Raw genomic sequence first — 21073 nt, forward strand, 5'->3', positions numbered from 1 at the left:
CAAAAAAACTGCAAATGTTGATCAATGAAGGTTTACCAAGCTGTCCTATTGATTTTGTCAATATGTAACCTCTATAGTTCGGGATTGAAGGAAATAGCTCCGTCTCCTTAAATCTGGAATCCAATAATCTGCATATATGTGCCATCTTTGGGCCTTGATTGGACTATATCTATCATGAATATATAATAGAATGCAATTTGTTATACATAAATATAATGGTTTATCCCCTAAAATTCAGCCATTCTTATAATACACAATATGATATGGGGACCTTTCCTGTATAATCCATGAGATCCATTAATTCTAGTTCTCTGATTTTTAGAGAAATGAATAGAGCGGGGAATTGTCTGTTTATATTCCACCCTTTGGAATTTTGTTGTGGTGGTGATGTGAATGCAGGTGCTCGATCTGGGGTGCTGCATGGGATTGACGGCGAGAAGCTCTCTGGTCTCTCTGTCCTGCCCCGTTAGCCTAGACTAGACCCTTGGATCTGACAGACTACACTCCCACCCACATATCTATGACGTTATTTGTGACGCCCCTCCATGTGTGATGCCTCCTCCGTGTGAATGGAGCGCAGATGTATGCGTTCCAGACCTGGAGTCTGCGCAGTGAGCTGGGGGGCGTTCCTTCTACATGCGTGACGCACCCTCTGGCACGCCCGCTAGAAAGACCCGGAAGTTATGTTTATACTGGATCCTTTGTGGAACGCACGTTAGATACATTGCATGACGCGCCGACTGGCACACCCGCTGTGAAACTCCGGATGTGATGTATACACCGGATGTTTTCTGTTTTGTTGGAACGCACGCTGAATGTAAAACCATTGGACCATGTGCTTTAACATGGCGCTTATAATAATCTGAATAGAGTGATGACAACGGCTGTACATTAACACCTGGGGATTAAACTAGACATCGGTGAGTTTTTAATTGGATGCATTCTATGATTAGTTCTACAATGCTTATATACCCTCTGCTATGTGTGCCCCAACTCCTTAGTGTGTTGTGTGAGCTTGGGCACAGGACCTCTGACCTCTAATGTGTTACCGGAGTCCTCTGATGATTCTAAAGAGATGAAACGCGTCGGGACGAGGGCCAGGAACATTATAGGGGCACTAAGAGAGGGTTAGATGTGGTCTGCCCTTACAAGGGCGGAAGCTATTGGGGTAACAGGCATTAATAGTTTCCTTAGGGATATTGTAGGGTCAGCCGGATGCTGCAAGGACCCGTGCAGAGGAAACCCTGTTAGACCCCAAGCTGCAAGTAATGGGTGAGATTGTTTACAACTCATTCTAAAATACTGACACTAATGGATTCCGCTTTGAGGACCACTAAGCACTATATGGTTTTCTTATATTGAGTTATTTTTTAGGCACTCATATATGGGACCACTGTCCATTTTTGAGTGAAATTATCACACTCAATTTCTGTTATGTATGTTATGTTTTTTTGATTATAGTGTGCTATAAACATATAACAAAATTAAGAAAGACATGGATCGCACATCCCAAAAAATACAATGATCTAAAGCCGCTAGACAAAAAATTAAATAGAACATGAGGTTCTTTTGTTACCATTCTGATCAGATTGTATTAAGCCCACTGCCACGTCATGGCAAACCTCTTGAGTGGGTCCCTAACTTAAACCTTTTTGTGCGGCACTGTGCATTAACCACTGCTGCAGCGACAAAGCGCCAGCAGGGCAGGCGACCTGGTGCCTCACAGTACCCATGCTGCAAGGCGAAGCCCGTAAGGCTCCAGGCCGCGCCGCCCCACTGACACGACACGAGCACGACACGACCACAACAGCAGCCACCACACAGCACACCACACAGTGAGAGGAGCTGTGCACTCACCTCCCACTGGCTCCCATATGTGGACTGGGAGCAAAAAGAAGGCTGACCCCTCTTGCAGTCTCCTAGTTATATGAGCGCTGTCCAAGTGGTAATGCGAGTGCAATGCGAGTCTGTTTTTTCTTGGAAAAATGTTGTCCGTCAGCAATCCGTACGTGATGCGATTTTCTCGCCTCGATTTAAAGGCAAATCATAGTTTATTTGAAGCTAGATGTAAGAAAACTATTTAAGGGCTGTCCCCCCCACTCCTCAATGGGAGTAAAGCCATTTGGGATGTGTTTGGCCAATTACATGCTTAGCAGATCTATTTTGTTAAGTTTGTCTGTTCATTCCAAACATGTCATCACATTTGACCTTGCTGCGCTGGGTTGTATGCCGCAGGTTTGATGAGACCTACCCAGATGCTACTACGAGGAGGCAACACAGCATCATAATCAGCATCTCAACATTAATATGCCGTGCCAATGGTGAGTCTGCACTCCGTGGAAGTGTGCACTTGCCTTTTCTTGGCAGCACACACAATTCCAAGCAACACTTCGTGTGGAATCTGATGTAATTTCCTGTTTTGTTTTGTATTTGGATGCATTTTTTTTCCACAGTACACGGATATATGATGAGTGATCTGTGTGACACCCGTTTTTTTCTAACACCCATAGACTTGCATTGGCGAGTCTTACGCGAGACACCATTGCAAGCTCAGCATGCTGCGATTTTTTTTTTTTTTTTTCTCAGTCCGATTGGTTCATTAACATTATTCAAAACCAATACGATATTTTCTCACATTGCACTCGTGCGAGTCATACAAAAGTGTGACTCCAGCCTAACAGAGAAGTCAGCCCAGTTATCCAATAAAATAAATCCCTCCTTCCTACACCAATTCCTGAGACACCTATCAGCTCCCTAATCTCCCGCTGCCTCTCTGTGTGGCACGTGGTGCAGGTAGTATTTCAGAAAATACCACCTTCGAGGTCCTTACTTTCAGCTTACAGCCCTATTCCCTGAAATCATCTTTGAGGACTTTCCACCTACCTCTAACATTGTCATTGCTGCAGATGTGCACCATGACCGCTGGGTCCTCACCAGACCCTCCCAGAAATCTGCCAACCTGATCAGCGATGTGCCAAACTCAAGTGCCAGGAAGACAACACAATTTCCGGCATTTCCTGTCTTTGTGACAGATTGCCTGTTCCCCTAATAATGGAATCCTCCGGTACCTGGCCTGCCATGCGCTTCTATTTGTACACACGCGGCTTTGCTCTGTACATGTCATACACAACGTGGTTCCACTCCAAACACAGGCGGTTCTGCTCCGTACACACGTGGCTTCACACATGAGGTACTCATGCAATTCCACACGACGTACACACACGGCTCTGCTCCATATGTGCGTGGCTCTACTACGTACCCAGGTGGCTCTGCTCTGTACATGTCAAAGACAAGCACCTCGGTTCCATATACATTGTACGCAGGCGAGTTTGTTCCGTACAGACATATACAAGTGGTTTTGCTCCGTACACCTCGTACACACACGTCTCTGTTCTGTACACCTCGTACACACACGGCTCCGCTCCATACATTGTACACACACGGCTCAGCTCCGTACACCTCGTACACACACGGCTCCGCTCCGTACACCTCGTACACACACGGCTCCGCTCCGTACACCTCGTACACACACGGCTCTGCTCCGTACACCTCGTACACACACGGCACCGCTCCGTACACCTCGTACACACACGGCTCTGCTCCGTACACCTCGTACACACACGGCTCTGCTCCGTACACCTCGTACACACGCGGCTCCGCTCCGTACACCTTGTACACACACGGCTCTGCTACATCCACACTGTAAACCCCTCCTGACCCCACACATAACCTTCCCCTCATCCAGCACCATGACAACCAGCACAGCAGAGTCCTGCATACACTGAGGAGCTGATCATGTGACCCCCTGACTCCTCCCCTCCATATGACATCATCACAGGTCCTGGAAGCACAGAGCAGCCAAATATTATTCCTCTGGAAACTTCTGTGGGCGTTATGAACACGCCCCTATCACGTGACAGAAATGATGTCATAGCTGGAAGGAGCCCATACAGTCCAGCATCTGCCCTGCAGGTGGAGGTAGGTAGAGATTCTCCATTATTTTCTTGTATACATTTTGTCATATCAAAAATCTAAATGTGTTTTTCATATTTAGTTTTTCTTTCACTTTCATGTTTGGCTCCTGAATCCCCCAGATAATGTAGTAGATGTCACCCTCAGTCCTATGTAACAAATCGCTATATGTGACACCGCAGGAAGGAGCAACAACCTCGTACCTGCGGCCGCCCGCAATGAGGAAGGATGGTGGTTTGCAGGATGTTTGTCCCGCTCATCTCCGCCCCTCCGCTCCTATTGGACGGCTGCCGTGTGACGTCGCCGTGACGCCGCACGTACCGCCCCCTTAGAAAGGAAGCGGTTCGCCGGCCACAGCGACGTCGTAGGGAAGGTAAGTTCGTGTGACGGGTGTAAGTGATGTTGTGCACCACGGGCAGCGATTTGCCCGTGATGCACAACCGACGGGGGCGGGTACGCTCGCTAGCGATATCACAGTGTGTAAAGTACCCTTAAGGCTATGTGCGCACGTTGCATAATTTCATGCGTTTACACTGCGTAATGCACTGCAGCCTAAACGCCTGCGTCTCCAGCACAATCTATGAAGATTGTGCATAATCCATCCAAACGTTGCGTTTGAGAGCGCAGTGATTTACATGCTGAAATTTTGACCCAAATCGCTGCACTCAAAAAAGCAACATGTCACTTATTTCGTGCGCTTTGGATGCTGCTCCCGCTCTGTCTATGGGAGAGGCAGCATCCGGAGCGCATGAAATCGGCATCTATTCTGCAGACACACTGCATCCATTACGCAGTCTTTCTGAAGTGATTTGATTTGAAGCGCACATGCACTGCCAAATCGCTGCAGAATTTGCAGCATGGACACTACGCAACGTGTGCACATAGCCTAAGAAACTCAATGTTAGATCTGATACAGTGGCCACAGCGCAGATTAATATATAACAAGCTACACCCAGGGCCGAACATTTTTTAACACGTGACGACTCATAGAAACTGGAAAATAATTCTCTATTACAGTGGAACCTTGGTTTATGAGAACAATCTGTTCCGGGAGTGTGCTTGTATACCAAGTTACTCATCTAGTTGTGCAATTGCAATGTCCTATCCTGGTGCCATATTGTGCCATTATACACACACACACACACACACACACACACACACATTATGCTCACTTTACCTTACCCTCCGTTCCCTCGGCGGCCTCCTGGTTCTTGTAGTCCACAGGTATGTGTATACGGTAACCATCGCAACCGATCCAGGAGCTTCCGCAGTCAGCGCTTCAACAGCTGACATCATACACAGGAGCCACTTGCCTCTGATTGGCCAGCGTGCTGCCTTTGAGAAGCGGCTGACAGCGGAAGCTCCTGCATCTTCGCAATGGTTACCTGATACACATACTGTACCTGCGGACTACAAGAACCAGGAGGCCTCCAAGGGGACGGAGGGTAAAGGGTGCTTTACACGCTGCGACATTGCCAGCAATTTTGAGCGCGATATCACCCGGCCCCGTCATTCGTGTGACATTGGTGCTCGCTGCCGTAGCGAACTTTATCGCTATGGCAGCGTCACATGAACATACCTTGTCAGCGACGTCGCTGGGACCGCCGAACAATCCCTCCCTCAAGGGTTAGGTACGTTCGGTGTCATAGCGACGTCACTGTGGCGTCACTAAGCGGCCGACCAATAGAAGCGGAGGGGCGGAGATGAGCGGGACGTAACATCCCACCTACCTCCTTCCTTCCGCATTGCCGGTGGACGCAGGTAAGGAGATGTTCCTCGTTCCTGCGGTGTCACACATAGCGATGTGTGATGCCGCAGGAACGACGAACAACATTGTATCTGTTGCAGCAGTGATATTAAGGAGAGGAGCAACGTGTCAACGATCACCGTTTTTGAACAATTTTGCGATCGTTGCTCCTTGGTGTCACACGCTGCGATGTCGCTACCAGCGCCGGATGTGTGTCACTAACGACGTGACCCCGACGATATATCGGTAGCGATGTCGCAGCGTGTTAAGCACCCTTAAGGTGAGCACAATATGTGTGCGTGCGTGCATGTTTGTGCGTATTTGTGCGGACTGCTAGAGTGGGTAAGAGCGCAGTAAAAGTATGGAACCGGAAGTGTGTGCAGTGTGTATTTGCTTGTACAGCAAAGCATTGCTCGTAAACTGAGTTACAAATTTACAGCAAGCTTTGCTCGTATAGCGAAATATTCGCACACCAAGTTACTCGTAAACCGAGGTTCCACTGTAGTTTGTTTAAATGGAATCTGTCAGGTGCAATATGCACCCACAACCACTAGCAGTTCTGGGTGCATATTGCTAATCCCTGCCTAACCGTCCCTGTATATACTAGCGTAGATAAAGAGATCTATAGAAAAAGTATTTCTAAAGATCTTTTATCCTATGCTAATTAGCCAAAGGTCATTATATCCCCCGACTAGTCCTCCCTCTTAGCATGTTAGCACGCCCACAGCGGTGCACTAACATGTTATTCAATTTAGCATCCCCAGTGGTGCCTCGCGTACCTGTGTATGCTGTGACCGTGCTTTTGAATGCCTGACACTTCCAGTCATGTGCAGTAGACCACTCTGAAGCCGGATACATACACCCGACTTTATACTGCGCATAACCGGAAGTGCCCCACATTCAGAAGTGTGGTCACATTGAACAGGTACGCACAGCACCTGTGGACGTGCTAAAATGCTAAGAGGGCGGACTAGTCGGGGGATATAACGCCCTTGGGACTAGTCCATGCACTCATTAGCATATAAGAAAAAACAATCTTTAGAAATACTTTTTCTAAAGATCTCTTTATCTATGCTAGTGTATACAGGGACCGTTAGACAGGGATTAGCAATATGCACCCAGAACAGCTCGTGGTTCTGGGTGCATATTGGACCTGACAGTGTCCCTTTAATACAAAAAAAAAGTCCTTCTATTCTCCATTTTCTGTGATGCATAACATTTTTGGGGGGGCAATAGAGCTGTATAAGGGCTTTGTGTGCTCAGCTGTATATTTTCTTAGTATCATTTGGGGGTACATTCAAAATTTTGATCACACTTTATTGCCTTTTTTTTCTACTGTATTTGTTAGTTCTATGTAGAGTGACTCATTTTAGGGATATTTGGCTTTTGGGTGAAGTTTTAGGATGAACCTATATGCCCTCGAACCTTTTCAGGTGACCTTCTCTAATCTTTTGGATGTTCGTGTTCAATTGTTCAATGTTTCAGGACTTTTTGCACAGCTTGCTGTTCTCTAAAAAGGAGATAATGGCAAAATTCAGGTGTTTGATCCATGAATCGCCCAATATATTTCAGGGTTCAATTAGAATTGGTATTTACAGTCCTCCTCATCATGCTGTTCCCATTTTGACATCATGAGACCAAGATGACCCCTAAGAATTGATCGGCTGCACAGCGCCATTGTGAGACTTCAAGTAGGATGTTCTCAGACAGAAGTGGCCCCTAAGCTTAGAGTGTTACAGAGTGTCACCACCAGGTTGCAACAGAGAGACTGGAAGAATCACAAAGGCAGAGAAGTGGTCATCTTTTGACCACATCCAACACTGATGACCGCTTCATTGTGAACAATGCTTTTCGTAACCAGATGATGAATTCCACACAACTCTAGGCACATTTAAAAGAGGTGAGAGGCCTCCAAGCGTCACATAAGATCATTCAAAATCGTTTAAATCAGATTGGCCTAAATGCTAGACAACCTGATCGCACCACCAAGCACAGGGGTCATCTACGCTGGACGAGAGACCAGTGGGCCTTAGTGCTGGCCACTGATGAAAGTTGATTCAAGCTGAGCAGAAATGATGGCCACCAATGATGTTGGAGCACTGCTGTATCCAGGCAAACCTTTAGTGGTGTTAGTGTCGGACGGTGTGTCTATTCAATACAGAACGGTCCTACACTGTGAATGGTACAGTGACCAGCCCTGGTCTAATTTCATCTTGATTGATGACAATGCTCCAGCTCATCGAGGTTGCATCATTAGGGAACAGCTCATCGAAGTAGCATCCTTAGGAAGACTGGGGTACTTAAAATAGGGTGACCCGGTCGTTTTCCAGACCTGAATCCTGTAGAAAACCAATGGGATCAGCTGAGTCTCCTTCTAGAGGCTCATAACTCTGTACCCCAGGACCTCAATGACCTGAGGGCCGCCCTTCAAGAAGATTGGGACGCCATGCCTCAGTAGACAATAACGCAACTGGTGACCAGCAGGAGATATCATTGTGAGCTGTAATTGTTGCTCTAAGGCGGCATGACAAATTATTTAAATATCGACATTTGAGGGGGTAAACCCACTACTGTTGTTGGCTTTTGTTTCAATAAATTGTTTGAGGTGAGGAAATCCCCATTGCATGCATCTACATAAATGCCCGACTTTCATGATAAAATATCACTGCAGCGTAAACTTTTTAGTTTTTACATAAATTTCACCCTAAAGCCAACTATCCCTCACTTTTGTGAATTGTGTAAATTGAAAAATACAGACTTCAAAGAAGCCAAGCCTGAGGCTGAATTTCTCATGAGGAACAAGATGTTATTAACAGGCTATGGGATAATGAAAGAGCGCAGTATAGGGCATTAAACGCATAACTATAGCATTAGTGTTGCAATAGTCACTCACTTTGTGGGGCCGTGGAAAGCAAAACTCTTAGAAAAGTCTGATGAGAACGTCCAGCTGCTGCTCCGCAAGTCAGAAGAAGTCCAACGTAGGGTACCAAAAGGAAGAAGGAAAAGCGGATTATCTGCTGCATCTCCAAAAGCGTGGGATGTTCAAGTTATATAACACTACATTCTAGGGGCTGTGAACCTTGACTACTATGCGGTTATAAGCCGCAGTCCATTCCTATAAAAAAGGTCAGCACTTGAACCAGTGATCTTCATCACGGCAGTGAAGATGAGCGATATTTTTTTTTCACTGACTGAATCTGCGTAGGAAAAAATCACAGCACTAGTGCCTTCAGTAAATCGGATGAGAAACGCCCATTCTAGTCTATGGGTGCCCCAAAAAAGTAAATCTCATTCCAAACACTATTTCTGTGGCCAGTAATTAGATATAAAGTCTTCAGTAATTGTATTATTACACGGCATCTCTATGTTACATCGACATCTTCTCCTCATTCAGGTCCCTACAATATTGGATCCTCTCAGTGGAGATCTTCTATAGAAGAGAATTCTCCTGATTGCCCCGTGAAGGATGGATATGGACAGGGACAAGATGGCGGAGAGGATATTACACCTCACCCTAGAGATCCTCTTCCGGCTTACTGGAGAGGTGAGAGATTCTGATGAAGTCACATTACATCATTCTTATCTATGGGAATAACGGGCAGAACTAAAGAGGTGAGGACTCTGGAAATGTCTATAGTGAGATTTATTACTGTGTCTCTCCATAACCAGGATTACACAGTAGTGAAGAAGACCTCTAGTGAGCGCTGTCAGGCCCCTGTGTCTGAGGGATGGGGAAGACCCCTGAGCCCAATCACGGGGCCTCCACCTCACCCCCCGATACATGAGGACATCAATGACCAGAAGATCCTAGAACTCGCCTACAAGATGATTGAGCTGCTGACTGGAGAGGTGACACTGCTGGGAATGCTGGGACATTATACAGTAACGCTATGAAGGGATCGGGGGTGACGGTATCATTGTATGTGTCAGGTTCCTATAAGGTGTCAGGACGTCACCGTCTATTTCTCCATGGAGGAGTGGGAGTATTTAGAAGGGCACAAAGATCTGTACAAGGACGTCATGATGGCGGTTCCCCAGCCCCTCACATCACCAGGTAATAGACAGGACTAAATACACACGGCCTATAATTATCTGTATGTAAGGAATGAATTCAGTCCCTGTATGTGTCTCCTCCAGTTCTATCCAGTAAGAGGACAACACCAGAGAGATGTCCCCGTCCTCTTCTCCCACAGGACTGTAAACAAGATCCCGATGTTCCTCAGGATCATCAGGTAGATGGAGAGAAGGTGCCATGAAATCTCCCTATGATGTGTAGACGGCTGTGAAGGTCTTGTGCTCAGTCTTGTTTTATCCTCCAGTATTATATGTGTTATACTTGTGTAATGAGAGCGGTGGAGATGGCAGGATTAGAGCTGATCATAGATGTGACTTCGCCATCTCTCTGTTACTTTTACAACATTTGTTTCAGGGGGAAGATCTGCCCCATATTAATACTACAGAGACATATGTGAGGGGTGATGAGCGGCGTAAAGAGGAGATTCCTACAGATAACCGCCCAGGTGAGTAGTGAACTCTATATATTTATTATTTGCCGGTTGGTACAATTAGTACATGGTAGAAATTATATATACAATATTTTTTTTTTAAACTTTTTTTGCTTATTCATTCAGTCCCACTCTGGGACATTGAATTTTCTTTTTTTTTACTTTAATGTTTGGTCTCATGTATTGCAGTACTGGTGCACTGCAGTGCTCGAGACCTATTAGCTATTCACTGACTTTGCCTTTTAGAATCTGCTTTTTAGACTATGCATATAGCTTTTTCTAACAGGCCATCGCACCCTGAGGTCATGAGTTGACCTCGTGGTGCGAGGGTCATCTGTTGTATACAGCTGTATCCCTCTGAATTCTTGCCAGTGGGGTGTTATACACTTAATCCTCAGCAACGTGAAAAAGCAGTATAGTGCCAGTGTCCCTGCACTGCCCTGCCTTTCCCAAGCAGATATGCCAATTCGCTTACCACCGTGGCCGGAATGAGTCCTTCCATGTGCGCCTCTGCTGCCTCCTTCTCCCAGAGCCTGTGCACACCACACAGGTCTCACGGGAATGTACTTAGGGTGCTCGCGCCTGCCTTACTCTTAAGGGGCTGGCACACTATTTCCCAGAGGTGCCTCTCAGTACTTCTCAGCCATAGATTAAGTACTTAAGGCATCTGTGATGCTAGCCACTACATACGAGAAGTATGGATGGAGGAGTAGTCAGGAAAGCTGGGGTCTGGTAATGGGAGGACGCGTATGAGCACAAGGAGAAAACAGGGGCGTAGTCAAGTCAATATCCAAAGGTCAGAAATCCAGGAGAGCATGTAATAGATTTAGGGGAGAAGCAGAGAGGTGGTCAGGTAACGATCCCAGGTCCAAAAGGCAGGAGGTCACGACAGGAACAGGGGACAGGCCGAGAGAAGTCAAATAACAGTCCGGGGTCAGAGAGCAAAGATCAGAACACTATTAAAGACACAAGCCAACAGCACAACTACAGAACCAGAAAATACAACTGACGAGGTCTTGGGCGAGCATGCTGAGTAAAGAAGCCTGAGCAATTACCAGGAAGGTGGGACACCTCAGTAATCAGTACCAACCGGAATCGTGAGCTGTCAAACAAACGGCTAATTTAGTAACACAGGAAAGTGCAGCAGAGCATCTCCAAAGGTAAGATGCTCTGCAGAGAGGAATTGTGACAGCATCCTCCCACTAAGGGAGGTCCCTGCGAAATGCCTTTAGTCAGTGTTACCCATCTGCTAGCTAGTTGTCAGGCCTTGTGCTCTTGTCCCATCACCATCTCATACCTGTCTGCCCCTGTCGTGCCCACTGTATCTGTATGCTCCAGCCGTCCTATCAGTGTAAGTCATCACAGCTGCACCCGCCTCCACCTGTGTCTGTCTCTGCATTCCCTGCCCTGGGGGTCAGTTGCCACAGACCCGGACACTGCTATGGGAGTGGCACCTGGCATCCACCTTGGTGGTCAGTTAGTCAAGTCTTTCCCATGTCAGTGTAATCCCGGGTCCCCCCTTTCTATTGTCTAGTGGGTACAATACTACTACCGATCACTCCAACACCGGCGAGCGTTAGAGTATGCGTAGGCCATGAACTTCGCTGACTTAGACACCCTTTTGCTTCCTGCGCTGTAGCGGGAGATGTCGCAGATGTGTGAAGAGCAAGAACAGATACTGTCCTTTCTGTGGACTGTGAACTACCATTTGAACAACCTGGGACTGTTTGTTTCATCGGCATCTGTCCAACCTGCTGCTCTGTCTAAATCTGTGCCTTGCCTGTCCGCTCCAACACGTTTCGAAGGTGACCCCAAGCAGTGTCGATGATTCAGAAATCCGTGTACCCTGCACTTTGAACTTTTGGCACACCAGTTTTCTTTGGACCGGGCCAAACTGACATTCCTTATGTCACACCTCGGTAAGGGGGCTTTCACTTGGGCCAACCCTCTGTGGGAGAGCATAAATTCGGTCACCTCTGTCCTAGACTTTCTGGAGGCTTTCCGGAAGGTTTTCGTTGAGTCAAGTCGTGTTGCTTCTGCCTACAGCAGGGTGTCCACATTGTCAGTCAGTATGCAGTTTAGTTTGGTCCTCCGAACTTGGATGGAATAATCAGGCATTGGTGGCTGCCTTTTGGGAAGGTTTATCCAGGAGGATTAAGGATGAACTGGCAGGCCGTGATATTTGTGCTTGTCCGGTTCCAGGAGCTATCCATGGAGGTAACATGTGAGCCTGGCTCTATCCCTCCAGGAGCCGCTCATTTTCCAGTTTCCAGTTGTTGCTCCTGAACCCATGCAAGTTGACCATATCAAAATGTCCAAACAACGTCAAGACAATCGTTGAGCCATGGGCCTGTCTTTCAACTGTGGAATACTTCATCCATGCATGTCCCACCTGGTTGGGACCCTCTTGCCTAGGACAGGAGGAGGGGTCACCTTTGGCGAAAACAAATCTTTGTTTACCCTCTCTATGTCCGTATTGCATAAAGGCATTTGATTCTCTTGAGACGGCTCACCTAGATTATGCATCTGGCCGGTACATCATTCAACAGGCTGTGGTGGATCGGTACCAGATTCCTGTCCGACGCATCTGAAGTCCCATGGCAGAGTCTTCAGTGGATGGAACAATCTGGACAGAACCAATATGCTTTTGTTTAGGAGTAGGTGGAACTTCAGGTTGGAGCTTTCCATTCAGAGAAGATATCTTTTCTGGTGCTTCCGATTTTGTCCTGACCACTTATCCTGAGTGTGCCTTGGCTCCATTCCCACAAGCCTGCCCTGGACTGGAAATCCATAGAAGTGTTCCACTGGGAGCAGAATTGCCATAGAAGATGTCTGGTTCTTGAAGCCTATGTGATTACTGCCCTAGAAGATGATGACGTCTGCCTTTCAGGGTCCAGGAAGAGGCCACTCAAGCAACAGCCATCTGCCCTACCACTTCCACCGGTCATTCCTACAGCTTCTAAAAACATCTTGCTGGAGAAGAAACTCCCTTCAGGCCTGATGAAGTGGGGGCGTAAGTGGGGATAATGTGTCACCGGCGTCCCTGCACTGCCCTGCCTCTCCCCAGCAGGGATGCTGACTCAGCAAGGCGGCTGAACTGCATCCTCCGCCGCATTCCCACGGCCCTTCTATGTGCTCCTCTGTTGCACCTCCCAGAATCTATGCATGCCGCACTGGTCTCCAGGGAATGCATTTTGGGTGCACGCCTGCCCTGCTATTAAAGAGCTGGTGCGCCATTTCCCGGAGGTACCTCTCAGCCTGTGGTACTTAAGGCATGCTTCCACTAGAAGAGGTTGCGCAATGCCTTTGTTCAGTATTTTTAATCAGATAAATTTTTATTTTTCACCAAGTATACAAAACATGTGTTTATATTTTCAGCAATAACGAGCAGAACTATAAACTTTCCCTCCCCAACATCCCCTCGCCCTCCCTCTCCGCTCTCTCACCTCTCTAATTTTGACACTAGTGTAAGGCGGTGGAACATATATAGCAGTAATGCATAATAATTGTCCATACAACTTGCAGATCACCATTACATATTGTCCCTCTGTATCTATCCATGTCTCCACTTCTTCATATAGGGCGGATCTATGGACTAACACAGAGGCCCCTCTAGCATAACTAGAAAAAGTAGAGTGATACGCCTTTTGCACCCATCGCTTGTTCAGTACATTTGTCGTTTCGCTCGTCAAATGCGTCTCCATTAAACACATTATTGTTGGTCTCTGATCTAGCATATAGTTTATCATTGCATCTTTTCTACCTCTATCTGACAGTCCCCTTACATTCCAACATAATATTTTAATCTCCTTTCCCATGTTGAAAATTACTGGTTATCTTTAAACAAACATCCTGTCCCTTTTGTACACTGAGTCTTTCCCGTCCCTAACCCGCCCCTTAGAACCACCCCAACAAAACTCCTCCACCTCCGATTTACATCTTTAACTCCCTTATAGGGAATGAGGTCTGATTCCCCCAGACCGGTCAACCTCCTTCCTCCTTTTCTCTCATACCAAACCTGTCTCATCCCAGTGAGCAGAACCCCTAACTCACCTCCCGCCTTCACCATATTCGTTTTCATTTGCATATATCATATAATGTAAACTACTAACATATGAATTCCTCCTGTCATTGTCCAGCTTAGTGTTAGAAAACTTCTCCCTTCCCCCTCTAACACTCAGGGACAGGAGCAAGAGATCAACAATAATAACCTGGAAGAGAAAGGGAGAAAAAAAAAGTATACCGTCACTGCCATAAAAATGGGCTTATGAACTCTCCTTCTCCTCTAGCATATGCAAATGTCTATAAGTAGCCAGTCCTGTAGTCCAGGAAAATCACGAAATTGCAGTGTCACTTATAGCCAGCTTCTATCCTTCTCCTGTTGTTTGCAGCTTTCTTGCATTGGTGTCTATCCATTTTATGGCCTCCTCTGGATCAAGAAAAAAGTGCACCTTCTCCAGTGCTGCTACTCGAAGTTTTGGTGGGAACATCATGGAATATTTAACCCCCAGCTCACGGAGTCGTCTCTTTACCCCTGTAAATTGCATTCTTTGCTGTACCGGTACTGAGTAGTCAGGGTATATAGCCACTGGTTGTCCATCAATTGTCAGGTTATCCAGATCCCGCACCTTGCGTAGAATAATATCCCACTCCCTGTAGTTAAACAGTTTCACCAGCATCACACGGGGCCCCTTGCCAGGTGGTTGCGGTTGCATTGGTTACTCTGTGCACCCTCTCAATTGCATATAACTTGGTCAAATTTTCAGCGCCAATCTTTTCTTTAAGCCACGTTTCTATGAATTCAGTAGGATTTCTCCCCTCTACTTTTTCCGGGATGCCCACCAGTCTTATATTGTTCCTCCTGGAACGGTTCTCCAAGTCATCCGTTTTTGCGGACAACTCAGATATTTGCTGCTGGAACTTTTTCTCTGCTTTTTGCAGTGTAACTATATGATCCTCAGCTGCCTCCACAGCACTGGTTCTCATATCAGTTTTCTTCTGATCTTTTTTGAGAGTAGCTATATCTCCCTGTATTCCCAGCACCTGCTGGGTTAATGTTGTGAGGGCCTGTTTGCAAAAGGAGACCACCTGAAACACATCCTTAATAGTGGGGTTCTCCTGTATTTCCTCTGCTGCCTGCTGCTCTCCTGAATCCTCCTCCTATTTATCTTCTCCTGGTTTTCCCTCTATTCCTTCAGCCTCCTCCAGATCTTCCTCCTCCTCCCCTTTCTCCTCTACTATCTTACCGGGCCCCTCCAGAGATTCCTCGGTGAGTCAGCAGGAGAGTGTCTCCCTGTGTGTGCTCACATCCCGATCCAGGCTCCGCCCTCTGCCTTTATTCAGTATTACCTATCTGCTATCTACTCTAGCCATCCCGGCTGCACCCGCTTGCACTAGACTGTACCTGTCTGCACAAGTGTCCATCCCTGCATTCCCTACTGCTGCCACAGTCCCGGACACTACTTCAGTGGTCGCTTAGACAAGACCTTCCCTTGTCAGAAAAGCCTGTGGTCCAGAGGGTCCTTTCCTACTACTGCTCGCCCAAACACTGGCGAGCATTAGAAGTAGCACTGGGGATAAAGGCCCCTTTATGGCTGCCGAGAAAAAACGTATCAGCAGTCGTTAAGAGGTTAATATCATAATCTATTAGTCCTTGCATTGTTATCTGCAGTTTGTACCCCTATCTTTGTCAGCTAGTAACTGAATTTTAATACAATTTGTTTCAAAAGGCATTTCTGAAAAAATATATATATATATTTTTTTTTTTGGCAGATGACTGTGCATCAGAGGGATATCTGCCATTTACAAATGTTGAATCAGCTGATTATGGTATCACTCCATGTATATATGAAGATTATGACATAATTCCAGATATACAGCCAGCCCTTCACAAGAAGAATCTATCATCTGTTCTTTATCAACAGGAACTATCTTCCGATTTATTAAATACTGTTAAGCAAGATGAAAATAACAAAAGAGATGCTGAATATCAAAACACTCATACTGAGGATAAACCATTTTCGTGTTCAGAATGTGGGAAATGTTTTACTCGGAAAGCAAGTCTTAATGTACATAAGAGAATTCACACAGGCGAGAAGCCATTTTTATGTTTAGAATGTGAAAGCTGTTTTAGTAACAAAGGAGATCTTGTTAAACATAAAAGAACTCACACAGGGGAGAAGCCATTTTCATGTTCAGAATGTGGGAAATATTTTGCCAAGAAAACAAATCTTAATCTGCATCAAAGAATTCACACAGGGGAGAAGCCATTTTCATGTCATGAGTGTGAGAAATGTTTTACTTACAAACAAGCTCTCATTAAACATAAAAGCACTCACACAGGAGAGAAACCATTTTCATGTTCAAAATGTGGAAAATCTTTTAGCACTAAATCAAAACTTGTTAATCATCAGATAATCCACACAGGGGAAAAACCATTTTCATGTTCAGAATGTGGAAAATGTTTTAACAAGAAAGAAAATCTTACTGCACATCAAAGAATTCACACAGGGGAGAAGCCATTTTCATGTCTAGAATGTGGGAAATATTTTATTTCCAAAGCAAAACTTCTGGCACACCAGACAATTCACACAGGGGAGAAGACCTTTTCATGTTACGAATGTGGGAAATGTTTCACCTGCAAACAAAGTCTTGCTACACATAAGAAAATTCACACAGGGGAGAAGCCATTTTCTTGTTCAGAATGTGGGAAATGTTTTAGTAGTAAATCATATCTTAATGCACATGTGAGAATTCACACAGGGGAGAAGCCATTTTCATGTCCAAAATGTGGAAAATGTTTTACTTGGAAACCTGATCTTGTTAAACATGAAATAATTCACACAGGGGAGAAGCCATTTTCATGTTCAGAATGTGGGAAAGGTTTTACCAAGAAATCATATCTTGCTGCACATCTGAGAACTCATACTGGTGGTAATCCATTTTCATGTCCAGAATGTGGGAATTGTTGTTCCTGTAAATCAACTCTTGTTAGGAATCAAAGAATACACCCAGGGGAGAAGCAATTTTCAACTTGAGAATGGGGAAATGGTTAACAAAGTTAGTCAAAGTTAAGTCACAAGTCTAAAAGGGAAAGCAATTTAGCACACTAAATGATGGAGTAAATGTACTGTATGCAATGACCAATAAACATCCGTAAATAGAATGCATAGAGCAATCCGAAATATTTCACCATGTATGTAAAACAATTAATCTTTATGTGAGCACTATAACTGCATCTTAAAGGGGTTGACTAGCACTTCTCTGGTATACATGATCTGGACAGATGCTGAGGCAAATGTCAGACACAAAGGATGTCAAGTCTAATAATTGTGGCCTCTTAATAATGAGATGAGACTAAATGAAGAGAATTACCCGACTTTGCATGGGTCTATAGGGTTGTAAGAGAAACTTACACCAATTTTAGTATGTTATCTGGCCACGTTAATTGAGAGCTGAATAAAGCTAGTTTTTATTTTTTTTAATATGTCATCTCCGTTATGGAGATATTAGCTTGTACAATTTAGGCTTTTATATATAATTCAACAGGGTATTACCAGAGATTTGTTTCTGGGAGTGTGTACATCTCCCTCTAAATGCAATTGACAATCCTAAGTAGGCAGCATCATGCAGGAGAGAAAAGAATACACCCTCCTCTCCACCCTGATGTGTGCAGCTAATATGTACTGTAGAAATACAGCAGCATTACATTTCATTATAAACAGCTCCAGATCTCATCTCATAGCAGTCAGTGTGGGGGGAGGAACAGAACTGATAGCAATATGAGATAAGATCTGTAAGTGTTTGTAACGATATATAATTCTGCTGTGCTGTATCTCTACACAATAGCTGCAGAGATCAGTGAGTATAGAAGGGCTTATTCTTTTGTTACCCCTGCAACTTCATGCCATGGAAGAAGTATATGCACCCAGAGACAAATCTGGAAACTCTCACATAAATTATTCTAAACTAAAGCAAAATTTTATTAACTATGTTTAACTCAGCACTGCAGCCACTACACCATGATGTGGCCAGTTTGTTTGTCTTTGTGGCTAAAAACTACTGATATGGAGCCATGTGTCCTATTCAGATATGTTTTTTCACATATGAGTGCAATCCATGCTTTTCACAGATGGCAGTTGGAACGTTTATAGAATATAGCAGGGGTGAGGAACCTCCTGAACGCGGGCCGTGATGATCTTTTTTGCGTTCCGGTTCCTGGGAAACACAGTGCTCTAACCGGCAGCCGCGTCTGACTGACCCTTTAAACCCCCATGTGCGCAGTGAGGATGCGTACGCAGCATTCATGTACCATTAAGTTCTCACACTGGCCAGTGCCATCCTGATTGCTTACTTTGTGGGCTGAGTTAGGGTGTGCTTCCATCCTACAAATGAAGAGTAGTAGCAGCCTCACCATCCCCAGTGCGGTACATGCTTACTGGGGCTGCGACTCCCCCTCCCCCCATAGCCCCGCAGCCATGTCTGACTCCCAGTGATGTGTAAATACTCTCAAGTGATGTCTGTGCCACTCAGTGATGTCTGTGCCCCAGCCCCTCCTGTGATGTATATGCTTGCAAGCCCTCCTGTGATGTCTAGATTCCCCAGCTCCTCCTGTAATGTCTATGCCCCCAGCGTCTCCTGTCATGTATATGCCCCCCAGTGTCTCCAGTGATGTATATATTGGGACAGGAAACCCACTGAAATAAAAAGGGCGGCTCCTCTCTCTTGCATCAGTTTCGGTTTCCTGTCCCAGGATAGGAGACCCAGAAGAGCTGTGGCGCTGCCACAGTGAAGGCGGCAGATCCTGGGGCTGTGCGGAGCTGGAGGATTGCGGGCTCCATGCCCTCAGCCCTGGATGCGTCCTCTTGGGGGTTCTCCCCAGTGAGGGCAGGAGATGGGGAAAGCGCTCCTGACACAAGCGGTCCTGGTTCGACGCCCGGAGGCTGTCCCTGCCAGAGGCGCCGCTTCCTTCCCGGTCTTGCATCCCTGCTCGGCGCCCGGCGGCTGTCCAGACAGGTGAAAACGCACGGCAGCGATTCGGGTTTGACGGAAGCGGTCTTGATTCGGCGCCCGGCGGCTGTCCCTACCAGAGCCGCCACTTCCTCCTCGGTCTTGCGTCCCTACTTGGCGCCTGGCGGCTGTCCCAGCAGGTGGGACGCACAACACCGATTTGAGAGCGAGTACGGATGGGGGCTTCAGATCTGTGTATGGTGCCCCATAATGTGTCCGGACTACCGACGGCTTCCTCCCGCAGAAGAAAAGTAGAAAAAAAAAACAGACTAACTCCAGTAATACTGCTGGGATGTTTTAGCTCATTTTTTTGGAGCCTTTACTCCAGTCGTGGGCCCCAGTTCTCACAGCTGAGGCTTCGTTGCAATGTATCAGACAATGTTCTCTGGGGTAAAACCTCCATGTTAATATATGTTGAAGGTGGCTGGAGGATCCCGGCCACCCATGAGGAGAACATCAAGAATGAATGAATATGTTCAGCGTACCTATCAAGTGGTCTTGGTTCAGCGCCTGGCGGCTGTCCCTGCCAGAACCATTGCTTCCTCCCTGGATTGTGTCCCGGCTCGGCGCCTGGCGGCTGCCCCAGCTGTTGTACGCACGGCGGCTATCCCTGTTCGGAGCTGGCGGCGGCCCCTGCAGCTAAACGTGCCAGACAACGGAATTTCCTGCTGCAGTTGAGTTCCGGGTACTGTAGGGGATGTGACATCAGCTGCAACTGGAAGTCGCTTCTGCACATGCGTGGTAGCGGCAAGATGACGCTGGCCACCGCTTCAGCCTCCCTGGGATGCAAGTGCAGTTTTAAAGATTTTCAGCTCATGCCCTTGCTCCGGGAATACCGTGGAGGTACATCAGTAGAAGCGTGAGCAACAGCAGCCGCAGAAGCAGTTGCAGCACCGAGGCAGAGGTGGTAGTCACTCCAGTGATGGACGGCTTGCCCAGCGGTCGACTGATTCATGCAGGAGTCTCCAGCAGACCACTCCGGTACCGTATAAGACTGCCGAGGGTAAGTGACCTCCGTTTAATTTCCATCAATGGGGAATTTCTATCTATTTTTCTCCCTGTGGATAGTCCTAGGAATGGAACAGCAAACAGGGAAGGTTCTGATCCCCCTTGCCCTCTGAGAGGTACCTGTATTCAGAGGACATTAACTGTAGTGGCTCAGGACCTAGCGTCTAGTATTCAAGTAATAGCAGAGGAAATCAGGGAGTCCCTAAGGGGGGCCTCTCGGCTGGTTTCTCCAGGCTCCTTCTGCCACCCCGTAGATAGCAAGGGTGCATCACGCGGCCAGAGGCTTCGAATTCCGCCTGACGTTCTTCATCTTCTTCGGCCTCTCCTGACTAAGATGTGAGGGGCAGGCAGTGCCTTCAGACAGCTGATGTTACCACCTTAGTGCAGGCTAGCAGATCTGCAATGGGTCGCGGGAGATGACCAGACCGGAATCTGGAAGATCTCATGTTTAGAGGACTGAATCTTATATAAGGCGTCGTTCCTTCCTGTCCATGACGAAGTTAAGAAATTAGTGAAAGAGCGGTGCCATGACCTGTTCAGAGGGCTTACCCCCCCCCCCCCCGATTTATTTGGCAGTAATATCCCTTTAAACAGAAGGATTCTTCCATATGAAATCATTATCCTGAACTCAATGTGGAGGTGGAGTGTAAGGGCCAACTTCCTGAGTAGGAGTCTTGTGCATCAGGAGGAAGGATTCCTGCACGAAGGGGTCTTCGAGGTGATATTGCAGCTTGGAGGTCTCCGACTATGGCCCTTTTTTGACACCCGAGCCTTCAAGTGGTCGGTTGGTTCTGCTCCCTCAACCGGCAGACAGGCCCTGGGCAGTAAATAT

At 46.6% G+C, this 21073-nt stretch overlaps 1 protein-coding gene across 1 annotated transcript in view; it reads left to right on the forward strand.

Annotated features, from left to right (window-relative positions):
* Positions 1–21073, forward strand: part of LOC142313052 (uncharacterized) — a 101888-nt gene that overhangs the window by 44000 nt on the left and 36815 nt on the right. The window contains exons 11-15 of the mRNA XM_075352038.1: positions 9371–9568; positions 9650–9773; positions 9857–9951; positions 10149–10239; positions 15997–17258. Of these exons, the coding sequence (XP_075208153.1) occupies positions 9371–9568; positions 9650–9773; positions 9857–9951; positions 10149–10239; positions 15997–17258 (1770 nt within the window). The remainder of the gene's footprint in view (positions 1–9370; positions 9569–9649; positions 9774–9856; positions 9952–10148; positions 10240–15996; positions 17259–21073) is intronic.

The sequence above is a fragment of the Anomaloglossus baeobatrachus genome, chromosome 5 (assembly GCF_048569485.1).
Source record: "Anomaloglossus baeobatrachus isolate aAnoBae1 chromosome 5, aAnoBae1.hap1, whole genome shotgun sequence".
Taxonomy (NCBI): Eukaryota; Metazoa; Chordata; class Amphibia; order Anura; family Aromobatidae; genus Anomaloglossus; species Anomaloglossus baeobatrachus.